The following is a 16,728-nucleotide window of genomic DNA, read 5'->3' as shown; positions in this document are numbered from 1 at the left end:
ACAGAGAGGCAGTAAGCCACATTCACTTATCCAAGTCCAAATGGTATACTTAGCAATGTGTCCGCACCATGGCAAGTTCCACAGACACATGGCCTGACCTGAACCTTGCATCAAGCCCCTGGAGTAGGTAATATCATCACCACTTTACGCATGGTCCTCAGAGAATTACCTTACTTGCTGGAGGAAACTCAGCTCTCTGATGTTGTAGCTCAGGTTTGCATCCAGCTCAGCTTTGCTCCCAAACCCACTATCCCTTGCAGGTCTAACTTTCAATTTAACCAGTTGTTGAAAATTGCCTTGTGACTTTTCACTATGTTTAAAAAAGTTTCTCACTCATCTATCTCATGTATGGAAGTCAAGCAAGGCTGTATGATATTTCTGTATTCCCAGATATTAAACAATAAATTCCCCATTTAGACTGTGATTAGTTAAAATCACAGGAAGGAGGGTCCCTACCCCCAGGCAGGCATGGCAGCCCCTGAGATTCTGACATAATCCTGTCTTCTTGTCTTTGACTAAGCTGCTCCCCCCCCACCCCCCGCCAAATGCTCTTTTCTCTCTCTTTTTGGCTATCCTTGGAAGCCCAATTCAATTGCTCCAGCCTCAGTAGAGTCTTTTGCAACCCTGAGGCCTGCTGCTCTGTGCTCTGAGTTCTTCCCCTTACTAAAGTGCTCCAGCACCAGGAGCAATGACTTAAAAATAACTGCAGGTGGCACCTTCCCTGCCATTGGACCAAAGGGTGTGACCAGTGATGAAACACTGCTCTGACATATGGAAGTCATCAAAACCATTTCCCCTAATTCAGGCAACCCCTCATGTGTGCATTACCATACATCTCAGAGCTCAGCCCTCTGCTGTGGGAGTGGGTAGTCTTAGAAAGGGGATATTACATTAGAACTGGGGTGGGATATACTGGGAACTTAGGTTCAGGGATGAGTTCTGAAACTAGTGGATATTTCCAACCTTCCCTGGCCTACTTACCCTTCTTTTTCTTCTCCCAGATAATAACAGGGAAAGAACTCTAAATGCATGATTTTTTAATCTTTGGAGAAGACATAAGTGATAACCTACATTTCTTTTTAGATTAGTATAATTTTTCATAATATTGCCCTTTCAACTTTTCCCTCTTCGAATAGGAAGATTTGCATAATTTGGGAATTCCTATCATCTCTTCATGTTGGACATGGGGGAGGATATGTAAACATCTACATAAGGTCACTGGTACTAAGATGCTGAAAGCACGTGGGTCCACATGGAGAGTGTGCAAGTGAGACTTAACACAGCAGGACTGAGACTGCTCTCCTTGGAAAGGTCTGCTTGCAAGGGTGGCCCTTGGCTGGGGTCTGGAAACTTGGATGTTGAAAGGGTTTCCACCACTCCCTTAGTGATAAGGTCTGCGGTATCCTTATGTCCAGACCATAATCTGTGCTAAACATCTACTTTCCTTTTGGACTCGAATTTTAGTATGTGGCAGGCAGAGGGCACCCTTCATGACCAGGCCCCAATAAAAACTTTGGGCATGGAGTCGCTGACAAGCTTCCCTGACCAACAACATTCCACACATGTTGTCATAACTCAGTGCTAAGGACTTAAGTGTGTCCTGAGACTCCATAGGGAGAGGACTCTTGGAAGCTGGTGCCTGCTTTCCTCTGGACTTGGCCCCATGCGCCTTTCTCTCTGATTTTTCTCTGTATCGTTTTGTTATAATAAATCATAGCTGTGTGTACGACTACATACTGAGCCCTGCAAGTCCTCCTGGCAAATCATCAAACCTAGGAGTGGTTTTGGAGATCCCTAACACAGAGACTTTTAAAGTGTTCATAGGGTATAGAACTTCCAGTCAAGATGGCAATGTAGATGAATGCGGTATTCAAATCCTCCCATAACCACATCAAAATTACAGCTAAACTACAGAGCAACATCATTCAGAACCTCCTGAAATATAGCTGAACAGAAGTCCTACAACTAGGGATATAAAGAAGAATCCACATCAAGATTGGTAGGAGGGGCTGAGATGCAGAATGGGCATCCCACACCCATGTGTGGCAGTTTAAAATTGGGAGGGATAGCTCAGCTGCAGAGGTCCCCCCCGAGGAGCAAGGAGTCCCAGCCCCACACCAGACTGCCAAGGCCAGGGTTCCAGAACCAGAAAAAGAAGTCCCTATAACTTCTGGCTGTAAAAACCAGTAGGGATTATAACTGAGCGAGACAGAGGGCTGTTGGAGTCCCAGGCAGTTCCTGTTAAAGGACCAGCACACCGACTTACTCAGACTCACTCCCTCTGAGCTCCAGTGCCGGGGCAGCAGCTTGAAAAGCACCAGGGACATGCAGGGAGGAAATGAACTGTCTGGCATCAGGAGCGGGGGGGACAGCTTTCTGCCAAACAAAAGTACTGTCAGAGGCCATTGCTCCTTTGCTGAGACCCACCCTCAACCACAGAACCGGCAGACAGGCACCATGCTTAGTCTCCATCAATATGGCTCACACTGTTTGCCCTGCTCTGGTGAGTCCCTGAGACCCCGCCAGACGCAACTTGTGGGCGCACCCAAGCTATTTCCAGTGGCTTTTCCATACAAATCGCCTCTCTTGCCTCATGCTTCGGATTTTCCTAAAGTCTGTCAAACAAGTAGCATCTGGCCTCTGCATACCCCATACCTTCTGCTAAGTATGGAGTACTAGCAGCACTAGCAGCAGCCTGCCTTGGTTCACAGCTTAGCCTCCCCTGGGCACCTCCTAGCCCAGCACAAGAAGCAGCCATCTGCAGATCGTTCTGTAGCTCGTGCTGGGTGGCGCCAGGCAGGGCACAGGCAGTGGCTGACCTTGCACCTCCTGGGAGGCCCCAGAGCCAGTGCACCTAGTGGACACCTTCAGACATGCCAGATTTCAACCCTACCACCTCCAGAAGTGACACATTCAAGGGGTGGACTTGGTGAGCACCAAAGCCCCACTGAAGCAAGTTCTGTTCCATAGGGTCAATTCCTGCACAGCAGCTCCTACACAGTACTTGCAGCTGATCCTCTCAGCTGATTGGCCTGGGGGTCAATCCCTCCCAGTGTTGCCAGTAGTAATCAAGGCTCAACTACAACAGGACAGTGCACACAGCCCCCACAGGGGCGCACCTGGAGGGCCCAGCTCGGGTGACTGGGGAGGCTGAGAAACTGGGCCCTACAGGACACCTACTACACAAGACTATTCTAGCAAATCTGGGAGATGTAGCAAGTCTATCTAATACACAGAACAAAACATAAGGCAGCCAAAATGCAGAGACAAAGAAATAGGTCCCAAATGAAAGCACAGGAGAAATCTCCAGAAAAATAATTAAATGAAATAGAGGCAAGAAAACTACCAGATACAGAGTTCAAAACAACAGTTACAAGGATGCTTAAGGAACTTAGTACTTCAAGAAACTTTAGTGAGAACTTCAACAGCATGAAAAAGTACAAAGAAACCATAAAAAAGAACCAGTTGGAAATGAAGGATACACTACTGAACTGAAGAATAATGTACAGGCAATCAACAGGAAAGTAGATGAAACTGAGAATCAAATCAGCAATTTGAAATATAGGAAGCAAAAAACACCCAATTAGAACAACAAAAAGAAAAAAAGAATCCCAAAATAATGAAGATAATGTAAGGAGCCTCTGAGACACCTTCAAGCATACCAACATTCAAATCATGGGGATGCCAGGAGGAGAAGAGAGAGAAAAAAATTGAAAACCTATTTGAAAAAATAATGACAGAAAACTTCTCTAACCTAGTGAAGGAAATAGACATACAAGTCCAGGAAGCACAGAGTCCCAAACAAGATAAACCCAAAGAGGCCCACACCAAGACACATTTTAATTATAAAATGCAAAAGAAAGTTAAAGACAAAGAGAGAATCTGAAAAGCAGCAAGAGAAAAACAGTTACCTACGAGGGAGCTCCCATAAGACTTCCAGCTGATATCTCAACAGGAACTTTGAGACCAGAAGGGAACAGCAAGAAATATTCAAAGTGATGAAAAGCAAGCACCTACAACCAAGATTAACTACTCTACCCAGCAAAGCTATCATTTAGAATCAAAGGATATATAAACAGCTTCCCAGACAAGAAAATGATAAAGGAGTCCATCACCCTCAAACCAGTATTACATGAAATGTTAAAGGGTCTTCTTTAAGAAGAAGAAAAAAAAGATAAAAAATATGAACAATAAAATGGCAATACATATCTATCAACAATTGAATATAAAACACAAAATAAACAAGCAGAACAGAAACAGACTCATAGATACAGAGAACATTTTGATAGTTGCCAGAGGCAGAGGTGCTGGGGGAATGGGTGAAAAAGGTGAAGGGATTAAGAAGTATAAATTGGTTGTTATAGAATAGTCATGAGGATGTAAAGTACAGCATAGGGAATATTCTAATAACTCTGTATGGTGTCAGATGTGTAAGAGATATAGCGGGGTGATCACTTAGTAAGTTATATAATTTCTAATCACTGGGGTGTACACCTGAAACTAATATACTGTATGCCAACTGTAATTGAAAAATAGAAATGATTTTAAAAATAATTTAAAAAAATTAAAGTGTTCACAGGATATGCCCAAGTCACAAGAAGCCATTGGCTTATAAAAAGAAGATATGCAGCCCTGCCGGGCGTGGCTCAGCGGGTGAGTGTCGACCTAGGATCCAGGCAATCGGGGTTCGATTCCCGGTCAGGGCACATGCCCGGTTGCGGGCTCGATCAGTGACTCTCTCATCATTGATGTTTCTATCTCTCTCTCTCCCTCTCCTTTCCTCTCTCTGAAATCAATAAAGATATAGTTTTTAAAATAAATAAATAAATAAAAAGAAGATATGCAGTACTAGGACCTCTAAGGAATGCTTACTCAATAAGAGCAAGTAGAATGTGGCTTGGCATGACAGGGAGCACTTAGGAGGACCTTGTGCAAAATGTTACAGCAGAGAAGGCAATTAAACCTGCATGATCCTTTGTCAATATTTTATTATTATTACTTTTTGTCCTAGGTTTGAGACATTGGTTTGCCTATTTCTAAAATGACAGCAGATACCATGAATTCACAAGAATTTTTGAAGATTCATTGCAATTCAATCTCCTCAGTAGTGGAGTTACCTCAGAACCTAGAGAAGCCATGGCTGATACATGGGAAGAGACAGCCCTGCTATTGGCAGCATAGGTCTGGCAAGAAGTACATGGCTTTAAAAAATGTAGGTTAAATGAAAGAAATGCTTTGTAGATATCAGGTCCACATACATGCCAAATGCCCTCTCCCTTTTCCTTTCTCTTTATGATTTACTTGGCTTTCAAAATTAAGAAACAGACTAGTCAATGGCAGAATGTGTTCTGCATTGGAAATTAATTCATTTCATTTTAAAAGGATTGCAATGGATATTCAAGAACAAGGACCATGTCCAATCACAGGCACTAGTATTTCTTTTTGATTTATGATCCTCACGGCAACTCTGTTACAAGACAGCACTGATGCCCTATTAAGACTTACTGGTTGATTGATTAGTAATGGCTTTAGAAAAAATCACTGCTTTACAAAAATTAATAATTCTTAGTGGAAGAACAAGCTAAAAAGCAATCCAGGCATTCAGAGGAATTATTAAAATCACAAATTAAGTCATTTCTATGGACTCTAAAGCAGGAAATATATTTTTAATGAGAAAATTAAAGCTAATATATAACAGCTGTCCTGTTACCCCATAACAGAGTATTAAAGCAGATTAAATTATTAATAAAAAATATAGCAACTTGGAAATTTAACCTTTACACATTCTTTATTCCTTTCTCTTTCATATATAGTATTTAAACTGATATTACTTTTTTAAAAACACATTTGGTCATATTATGTAGTTTCCATTTATAATTTCCTTTGCTATTCATTAGTTGTGGAATCTTCAGCAAGTGCCTCACTACCAGACTTTCTCAAGATTCATATCTAAAGTGTGTGTGCCTGGAAGAGCAAGCAGCCTCCAGGAGACTTATTGGATGATACCTAGGCTAGACAAACATCCAAAACTCCCACTTATTTCGAGCCACCACCGGCTGCCCTAAATTAGCCAAACTGCACTTGACCCACAGATTCCTGAGCAAAGAATATTGCTGACATGAAGTAAAGCCGCTGGGAATCTGAAAGTTATTTGATATGCAGCAATAGTTATATTGTTGTTTGATATGAGCAATAGATTGTCAATAAGTGATTCAAGAAGTTACTAGGGGGGAATAATGGAGAGAAATGAGAAGGAAGGAAGATTTAAAAACTGAAAAACATGGCCTAGCGCACAGGGGAACAAGGTCGTAAAAAAAGGACTTGGTATGATACCATTTCCTTGGCCTTTGGTCTCTGCACCTTTCGCATGGCTTCTAACAGCACTATGTTGGGACAGAGTATCTGTAGGTTCACAACCTCTGTGGTCCATAGGAGCCACTACCAGGAGGCCCCAGGGAAGAATTTGCAATTTTCAGTGGAAAACAAGTGGTGGTAACTAGTTATGATGATTACGTACTTTGGATCGGGATTTGCCACACATATTTTTCTAGTAAGGCACCAAATTCTTCAGAAATAAGGATATTTTAGTTAATCCATGAAACAGGTAATTAATTAATGGATTTCTCTTCTTCCCAAAGCAATGTTTTCCCTTTCATTTATTTTTTCCTCCTTTCTGCACTCCTGCCTCCAAAAAAAAAATTATAAATACAAAAGCATGGCCTAGAAAACCTTGTCTTCTTGTTTTCCACATGTTCACTGCCACCCAACAGGAAGGTAAGAGCCGCGGCCGTCCCAGGCCCAGCTGAGCAGTGTACTCACGTTGGTGTTGCACAGCTTGTACTGGCGATAGGCCCCAATGCAGGAGATTGCTGCAGACCGGGCTGGCTGGGAGAAGCTGGGGGCTGCCCTGTGGGCCCCCATACCATGGTTGCTGTTTGTTTCTGGGCTGTGCAAGAAACCTGAAGCTGCAGGGAAGTCTTGGTCATGGGTCAAAGGCAGCTGGTAGATGGAGGCCTCTGAGGCCTGCAGTCCGGAATGAGGGCCACTGTCACTCTGGTACAGAGGTCCATGATGGGGGGCCCGGTGGGCTGGAAGGCTATAGCCATAGCTAGGACCTGATGCCCCCTGGGACTTGGAATGCCGGGACGAGGGCCTCTGCCTCCGAAGCCTCTGTGGCGAGTGCGCGGAGTCCGTCTGCAGTGGTAAAATGTACGGGGCCTTCCCATAGCCATACTTGCCAGGGCCGATGGGACCTCGAGTCTTGCTCCTATGGAGAGACACACAAGAGAAGAAGAGATGAATAGTCATGAGAATTGTCACATTCACCCAGAAGCTCTGGTCCATAGTAGAGGGACTGGGTAGGAACAGAAGCCTGGGAGAGAGCCTGTGGTGGAACAGGGGGGTACATTCCAGGAGAAGGGGGTGTCATGGGGGCTGGCACAGGCTCTACAGAGGCTGGAAGGTGGGAATCAACTGTGGGTGTTGTAAGTGGTTGAAAATGAGGTTAGGATGATGAGCTGTGGTCAGTACATGACTTGTGTCAGGGAGTTTGGGTTTTATAGGTTGTAGGGATATACTGAAGGTTTTTTGAGAAGTATAAAGATATAATTGTAATTTCAGCCATAGTAACTTCCCATTCATTTCTTTTCTGATAGTGGTTTGTGGGGTTTTTGTCACTCAACTATGCCTGGTATTTCAGACCCTGTTTCCATTACCATCCATGCCCAGATAGCTTTTCTAGGAAACCAGAACTTAGCTAAGCAACAAAATTCTAACGCAGTCCTAAGCCTGACATGCGCTGAGTCAGACTTAAACCCTGAAGAAATCAGACAAGGTTGAGCAACTGACTACTCCCTCACTCTGGAGGGAACCCACGCTGAACACTGAGTTGACGGTCATCTTCACATCGGTACGAATTTATGGAGACCTGCTGCTTTGTGAGACCTTAGGAAAATCATGTAAATAGTGGTGTGTTTGGAAGTGTTTGACAACTGGCATTCCAAGTGGGGAAAAGCATTTTTTTCATTTCCATAGTACAAGTACTCCCACCATGGCCAATTTCAAGCTGCCATTGTGAAGACACAATCAGCTCTAGTGAGGGGGAAAAAAAACAGCTCCAGCACACCACTGCATGTAAATTGACTACAGAACTATTTGCATAATATAGGACTGGTAGGAAATACAAAAGTGAATCAAACATGGTTCCCAAGACCTCAACCTTACAAATAAAAGCAACTAAACATAATGCAGGGCAGGATAAAGGCCTTGGAGGCATTGCAAAAACAATGCATTGGGAATTCTGAGGCAAGAGGAAGCACATCTTTCTTTTAATATATTTTTATTTATGTTAGAGAGAGAGGAAGGGGCAGGAGAGAGAGAGAGAGAGAAACACCAATCAGTTGCCTTCCATATGCAACCCGACCAGGGACTGGACCTGCAACCTGGGTATGTGCCCTGACCGGGAATCGAACTGGCGACCTTTCGGTGCATGGGACTATGCTCAACCAACTGAGCCACACTGGCTAGGGAAAGATAAAGGACTTTTGACTGGTGGGATCTGAGAAGGTTTCACTGCCACTGGTCTGAGATTTGGGAAGCACAGGTTCCAATATTCTGTGGAAGGACTTAAGTCATATAACTCTTACTTATTTGTAAAATGACTGAACTGGATTAAATGACTGCGAAGGTCATTCCAGCTCTAAAATTATATGCTTCCATAATAATTAATTCTACGTTTACATAAAACTGGAAATGTGCCCAAGGGTTTCTACAAGATGGCCCCATTAAAATAAGGACATTAAAATAGCAATCAAGGTGAAACGTTAATTTCTGCCCTTATGAGGAAATTCTTTCTTTACTGTACATAACCATTGAATATAAAATTTAACAGACCACAACTAATTATTAACATCTTTATCACTAATTGCACCTTCATTCTTAGCTGATATAGTTTTGAATTAAACTACACTACAGGGCTTATTTTGCCTTTAGGCATTTCTCAATTAATCTTGGCAACACTTGGGACTCTATTAAGGAAGGAGATCCAGCATGCTGCTTTAAGAGATGCAATTAAGAAGTTAGTCTTAAAATATGTATAACTTGAATGTAATTTGCCTTTTTCTTTCTTGTGGCAGGCCAGGTAAAATGAATGACATCATGCAAAGACAAAGGAGAGAATTTCTCTGTGTGTGTGTGTGTCTTTTTTTTAAAGATCTGAAAGCCTACTAAAAATTCTAGCCTCGAAGTAAATACTGGGCGGAGACCCCCAGCTGAGGGTAACAGAAAGGCAGCAGAGGTTCTCAAACATGAGTGTGCACAGGAAATACCAAGGGATCTTGTTAAGAGACAGGCTCTGATTCAGGAGGTCCAGGGCAGGGCCTAAGGTTCTCCATTTCCAACAAGCTCCCAAATGCTGCTGGTGCTGCTGGTCCACAGACCCAGAGCTTTGAGAAACAAAGTCATAGGAGAGAATTAAAATTCCAAACAAAAAGGTGAAAATTCAACATCAAAATGTATCATGTTTAATGAATAAATATAGATATAATTTTTTTTAAAAACCCTGAGTTTGTGACATTTTTACAAAAATCTGCTGACCTAGGCGAGACTGCACTGTGTCAGCTCACCCAGTGAGAGCTGCTGAAGAAAGACTAACTGGATCTCACTCTGGGGAGCAGAGGAGGCAGAGGACCTGCTGCTGACTGAGGACTTGGATAGCATCTTTTCAAAGACTGCCCATCACTCCTGAGGGGGCATGTGCACATGTGCACATGTACATTTTTGTTTTCACACTGCCTTGTGGGAGGCTATTCCTAAGTGGGAGAACCATTCAAAACCCACAAACAGCAACACCACCAGAAAGACGATCATTTGTAAATAAATGACCAGCTAATTCTGAGAACCAGACTAAAGAGAATGAGCAGCCAATTAGGGTGTAATTATGAGAGATGTGATTTCTGAATACTTCACTCAGAACACTTGGACAAGCAGCAGGTTCATCCCCACTTGGCCAGGAGAACCTGTGTTTTCCTTACAGCTGGTCAGAGAGAATCATCCTGACCATTCAGAATGGCCTCTTCCCCCCCCTCCCAAGGACAGAGTCCATCTGGCTACTTTCAGAGACACTTACATGGACCGGGCAGATTTATGCAGAGCTGGGATAACAAGCACAGATGTGGCCGAGGTGAACTGTGTGGCCAGTTAAGCCTCCCAGGGGTCCATGCAGTAGGTGCCTGGGGGGCTGTTAGGTTGGTTACTTCTGCTTGGTCTCCCCATAACCCATCTCCAGAATTTTACCTTAGCTTCCCCACTTGTCAAAACTCTGGCTAATTTCAGAAAGTAAAGCCTTAAGAAAGAAACAGAAAAAGCCCAGTCTGGAGATCAAAGATATGCATGCTAGTGTAGCATAGTGGTTAAATGACTTGGACTCTGAAGCCAGGGTTTTTGGGTTGATATTCCATTTCTTCTACTTGCTAATTACTGAACCTTTCGAAAAGTTACTCAGTATTCTGATGCCTAAGTTTCTTCAAACAGGGCCAAAACTAGGATGAGGCCAGTGAAGCACTTAGGGTCAGGTGAGTGCTGGTTTAACCTGAGAGTGATGTCTTCTTAAGTTTTGCACCTAAGGGCCTCACCTTAGGCCCAGTCCTGGCCCTGTATGCATTTTTAAATAAAGATGGTAATAGCATCTTCCTTATAGGTTGTTTTTGTTTGGTTGGTTGGTTGGTTGGTTTGGTTTTTTTAAATTAATTTATTTATTCTTACAGGTTGTTGTAAAGAGTAAACAACTTAATAAGAGCAATGGACTTAAATCATGACTAGCACAGAGCATGGATGATACAAGTATTTGCTTTTAAAAAAAGAATGCAGGAATCCTCATGCATTCCTGGCATGTGAAATGGTGCACAGTTGCTTAGGAAAACTATCTGGAAGTTCCTCAAAAAATGAAATGTAGAGTTACCATATGACCCAGCAATTCCAATCCTGGGTATATACCAAGAGAAATTAAAACATGTCCACACAAAATCTTAACCCTGAGAATTGATAAGCAAAATAGAGTATATCCATAGAGTGGATTATTGTTAGCCACAAAAGGGATGAAGCACTGATATATTCTATAATAGAGATGATCCCTGAACACATTCTAAGTGAAAGGAGCCAGACACAAAAGGCATGTATTTTATAATTCCATTTATATGAATTGTCCAGAACAGTCAAGTCCACAGAGACAGAAAGTAGATTAGATGTTGCCAGGGGCGAGGGGGGGGGGTGGAAATAAGGTGTGATGCTAAGGATACAGGGTTTCTTTTTGGGGTGATGAAAATGTTCTGTAATTAGATACTGATGATGGTTGTAGGACATTGTGAATATATGAAAAGCCACTGAATTATACACTTTAAATGGTGAATTTTATGGTATGTTAATTTATCTCAAAAAAGCTGTTACTTTTTAATGAGAGCATGAATAATTTCCATCTCATCTACTTACAATGATATCAGAAAGATCAAATTGAGGTTACTGACAGGAATGCATTTTTAAAATCTGAAAGCAGTTTTTATCATATGTTTTCCATCATTTGTTTCAACAACCTTTAACAAACCTATATCAAGCAACTTCTATGAACATCTACTGAGCATCGTGTTTTTTCTCCTTGTTCACATTTCCAGCCCTGACAACATAAGGAAATACAGAGTCCCCTTGCCCCACAGCATGGCTCAGTGACAAGAACATAGCAGTAAGGGTTCTGACATCAGGTACCAGGCCCAGGTCTTCCAATGACCTACCATGGGTGTCTGGGGAAATTGTTGTTTCTTGAGATAATGGCTGCAAATAGCAGTTTGGAAAAGGCAATAAACACATAAAATATTTTCCTCACAACAGGCTGGCTGCCATCCAGGGCTCATTATGTGTGATATTGTGCAGCTTTGTGATGTTAATGCCAATCAGCTAGTGTGATGATTCACGAAAAGACACCACCACATTTAGTCTCCTAACTACACAGGAACCCTGGAAATGTGTCATCTACAACCATCACCCATAACTGACAACACCCATATTTCTTTTCCCTGCCCGGAACCTTTTCCTCAAGGTCAACCGCATAGACCTGACTAACCTCTAGACCAGAGCCTGCTTCTCACCTGTGACATGCACGCAAATCACCTGGGGATCTCGTCAAACTACTGATTCCAGAGGCCCGGTGAGCCTGATTCTGCATTTGTAACAAGCTCCCAGGTGATGCTGAGGCTGTGGGACCTAGGTACACCCCTTGATAGCTTCACCTAGACGTCCCCACAGACACCTTAAACTAAACACATTCAAGGCCAAATTCAGCATCTTTCCTCACCCAAGCTGGTCTTCTAATTCTTCCTATATTCTCCATCTCAGTTGTTCTCAAATTTAAGTAACCATCAGAGTCACCTGGAAATGTTGTTTATATTGTTCAAATGGTTGCAGAAACCCACATGCAAAGTTTGATTCTGATCTGGTGTGGAGTCTGAACATCTACATTTCTAACAAGTTCTAGGGAAGAATTAAGGGGAAGAATTAAGAGGTCAATGGTGCTCCATGCATACCTGTCAGAGCTGGAAAGCCACCCAGGCAAGGCTGTCTGCCAGCTGCTTGAGGCTAGAAGATGGTGTCACACCTCTTTCCTTAGTTTCCAGTATGGAGTGGAACAGGCAAAGTGAGAACCCTGACCTCCGGAAGCCAGGCTGTTTGTATTTCTTATACTCTGCATGTGTATCTCTCTTTTGTTTTCCCTTAGAGCCCAGTCAAGGCTCTGTGAGAGGCCCAGCCTCTCTCAGCTGTGCTAACAGGAAGCGCACATGGGCCGCAGCATCCCGCAGGGCAGCAGCCCAGGACGCGGCTGCGAGGAAGCCCAGCGGTCGGGGCCCAGCGGTCGGGGCCCAGCGGTGGGGGCCCAGCGGTCGGGGCCCAGCGGTGGGGGCCCAGCGGTCGGGACCCAGCGGTGGGGGCCCAGCGGTGGGGGCCCAGCGGTCGGGGCCCAGCGGTCGGGGCCCAGCGGTCGGGGCCCAGCGGTGGGGGCCCAGCGGTCGGGGCCCAGCGGTGGGGGCCCAGCGGTCGGGGCCCAGCGGTGGGGGCCCAGCGGTCGGGGCCCAGCGGTGGGGGCCCAGCGGTGGGGGCCCAGCGGTGGGGGCCCAGCGGTCGGGGCCCAGCGGTCGGGGCCCAGCGGTCGGGGCCCAGCGGTCGGGGCCCAGCGGTCGGGGCCCAGCAGTGGAGACCCAGCGGCCGGGCCCAGCGGTCGGGGCCCAGCAGTGGGGGCCCAGCGGTCGGGGCCCAGCGGTCGGGGCCCAGCGGTCGGGCCCAGCGGTCGGGGCCCAGCAGTCGGGTCCCAGCGGTCGGGGCCCAGCGGTCGGGGCCCAGCAGTCGGGACCTGCCGGCCCGGCCGGGCGTGAGTCAGCTGCCCCTGCTCAAGTGGGAAGTCCCCTTGCACTGCTTCAGCTTGAGATTGCAGGGTTCCAGCATCAGAAAGGCGGCATCCCTTGCAGCTAGGTGCCTGAGTTGAGTGGTTAGGTAAACTGACATCAGTCCTTCCACAGGGAAGATGGGAAGGAGGCGTGTGGGTTGGACGATGATTTACTACTGAAGAGAGCTGACAGAATCAACGTGGATGAAGTCCCTGCACAAGAGGCTGTTGGGAAAACCTAAGAACCTATTGAGTCTCACTGTATCTAATGAATATCTCCATCTGGTTTGAAGGGATCCTTTAAGCTACATTTGCACTTTGCACTGACATTATATATCAAAACTAAACTCTTACCAGCCAATGTTTTGAGGCAAATTTACCTGGCTAGTCCGAGCACTGAAGACAGGCCCGAGGGAATGAGAAGGTGAACATCACAGACTCCTGGTCACAAATGCAGATCCTGCATCTGAGGGTCAGGCTACATCAGCCTCCGGGGTGCCACATTCTCTCTCCCTCTGCCCTCTCGTTGAGGAAACAAACCCAATTCCACTCAGCATTTTAAGTTTGGAAAGAGGGGAAGGAGATGTGATGGCAATTACTACCAAGTGAAATGCTTTTTCCAAAGTCCATTAGTATGACCAAGTGCAGTGTTAAAGAGGTTTTCATAGACATGTTGAAAGACACTGAGCAGTAGGAATCCTAAGTAGGAATTACCGTCTCAAGTGCTGACAGAGGTACACAGAAACGTGAGCTCAAGGGCCCTCAGTCAGCCCTGCTGAACCAGCAGGACACCTGAAACAACCCTAGTAGGACAAGGTGTTAAAACTAGCCAGCACATTTCTCCCTCTCAATAACCCCTTCTCCCCCAGCACACCCACCCCACAGCCCCTCTAGAATAAACTTGATTACAGCTGAGAAGAGAACACCAAAGATCAACACAGAGAGAGAAAAGGTCTCTTTAGATAAAATTTGAAAAACTAAGCTTTGTCAAGAGCCAAAGTGTGGGGCATAGAAAGCAGAGGTATAGTTTATACTAGAGAACATGAAGAAGGTGCTATGACCCAGGGTGTATCTTCTCAAACCAAAGGAAATTAAGCATTCCCCTGGCAGGCAGATGAGGGAGAACCTGAGGGGCAGTGAGCAGGGATCAGGCCAGAACACTTTGGCCTGAGGTGGGAGCAATGGGCACTCCAGTTATGTTTTGGACAGAAGGGACCTGCAAGCTTTGTGGGGAAGCCCAGGTCCCACATGGGCCTGACTTGGGCATGGGAGGGAGGCGTAAAGGGGGAGGGCCTCCTTGAGTGCCAATGGGTGACCCCAAAGGGTCTTTATGGAGATTTTGGCAGCAATTGTTGCAAGGAGAGGACAGCAACCAGTGAAGCAGAGCAGACACCTGCTCCCTTCACCAGGACAGCACAGAAGCCCTCACCTGCGGATTCAGGTCACTCAGGGAGAGGAAAGCTAGAATCCCGGCTGAACCAGGTATAAGCCCTGAATCAATCATGTTTAACATGATGTGTCTGAGCATCCGAGTTCCTGGAATTGGCAGTTCGGCAGCAGCAGAAAGAGAAGCTCATGAACATGCCTACTTGTAGAAAAACCAATTGCACTTTGCATAGATATATCTGAGTTGTGATTGTAAATATAAATCTGAAATACAACCTAAGCATCACTAAATAGGAGAACAATGAGCAAGTTAAATCATGGCAACTATCAGAGTACACAGTGGAGCACTGTGAATCTGTTTAAGAGAACAGGCAGGTATGTGCCCTGATACAGAACAGCCTCCAAAATACAGGTAAGTGAAAACCAACCAGACACCGAAGGCTACACAGGATAGCTATGCTCCCATTTGTGTTTAAAAAGGAAAAAAGGTATACAATATATGAAAGTGCATATGTATATATGTATGCATGCAGGATATATTTCTGAACTGAGACAAATAAAAGGTTGGGCAATAATTTCCTCTGGGAAGCAGGCTCAGGAGTGGAGGCAGATTCACTTGTCATTTATTATAATTTTGTGATACCATAAAAAAATTTTTTTTGCCTTTTGCACAGGCTTTCAATATATGAAAAACACTAACCTGTTTTCCACCAAATTTTAAGAACTGTAACTGTGGATATGGGGTGGATCATGAGAAGCAAATGCAGGAATCTGCCATCAGAACTCCCAAAAGCTGAGTCTGCTGTGTGGGCAGAATCACTAAGAGGAGCCAAGTCAGGGCACTCGATACTTCAATATACAGACTTTATGACTGGACACAAAACACTCCCTCCAAAATATGCTGTAAGCCCCCAAAACTGAGGGGACAGAAATAGTTTGGGGACAAAATATTCTTCTGAAATGTCACTATCAGTAACTAAAAAGCCATAACCTCCCAGAAAGATTTTAGATCAACGAAGGCCATCACCAGCCTCATGCCCAGATGGTAACATTGTTGAGTAAAAGCCCTGGCTCCTTCACAAGTCTTCTAGTCCTTCAGGGAAAGGCTTGCCAGTTTCTTATTTTGTGTGCATAATCCCTGATATGGCACTGGGTCTGACCCAGAGACACTCTGTGCAAGTTTGCTGAAGTAACACATATGAAACCACAGTGTAATTGCTCTGCATCTCTAAGCAATGGATCAGTGAAGGCTACCTCTCTGGACCTATTAGTAGAGATGAAAATGCTCTGAGTTTCAATAATCGAGAAGTCAGGAGAGCCCCACATATCTGGGTGGGAAGCAAAGGGAACTGGTGCAATTAAAAGTCAGTTGCCATTCGCAGCCTACAGACCAAAGAGCCCGAATTCCAGGGAAGGAAGACCTGAAGGGAGCAGCAGCTGAAGGTCAGAAACCTGTGTTCACAGAGGAGCCACATGATCCCAGGTCAGCTGGACCGAAAGGAATCCGCAGCCTGAAACTGGAAAGAGAGCTCCATGTTTCTGAAACCCTCCCTGCTCCATCACAATCACCTGCCAAGAGGAGAAAGAACAGCACGTGCTAAGTTCAAAGAGGCTGTGAGCAAAGGGTTTAGGTTGAGGGTGTCTGTCTTCTGGGAAGTTCAGATCATCGAACCTGCTGCAGGGCTGCTCCAGGTAGTCAATGACCCGGCTTCTACAGAAGATAAGAGGAAAACTCGGACCCCTCCGGGAAACAAAAATTAAGATGATGGAAACAAAAGCCTTCCTGGTCGCCTACTCCGTGGCTCACACTGTCACAAGCATTGGCCATTCTGCCCAGCTCTGCTGCTGACCCCCATAAAGTATTTAAGGTCTGCATCTAAGGACCAGTGTGAGAAACAGCTGGCAGATCTACTCTGAGC

General features: G+C 45.0%; 1 protein-coding gene and 1 pseudogene across 2 annotated transcripts in view; one reads left to right on the top strand and one right to left on the bottom strand.

The window, feature by feature from the left end:
- The window catches only part of THSD4 (thrombospondin type 1 domain containing 4), a 563,564-nt gene that overhangs the window by 473,052 nt on the left and 73,784 nt on the right, over positions 1-16,728 (bottom strand). The window contains exon 4 of the mRNA XM_081158486.1: positions 6,820-7,267. Coding sequence (XP_081014612.1) covers positions 6,820-7,267 — 448 coding nt within the window. The remainder of the gene's footprint in view (positions 1-6,819; positions 7,268-16,728) is intronic.
- LOC308563035 (cytochrome c oxidase subunit 7C, mitochondrial pseudogene) lies at positions 6,386-6,577 on the top strand (annotated as a pseudogene). The gene has a single exon. The product of its transcript is annotated as a cytochrome c oxidase subunit 7C, mitochondrial pseudogene (transcript).

The sequence above is a fragment of the Miniopterus schreibersii genome (assembly GCF_964146895.1).
Source record: "Miniopterus schreibersii genome assembly, chromosome: 1".
Lineage (NCBI taxonomy): Eukaryota > Metazoa > Chordata > Mammalia > Chiroptera > Miniopteridae > Miniopterus > Miniopterus schreibersii.
This window is presented reverse-complemented; position numbering and strand designations above follow the sequence as displayed.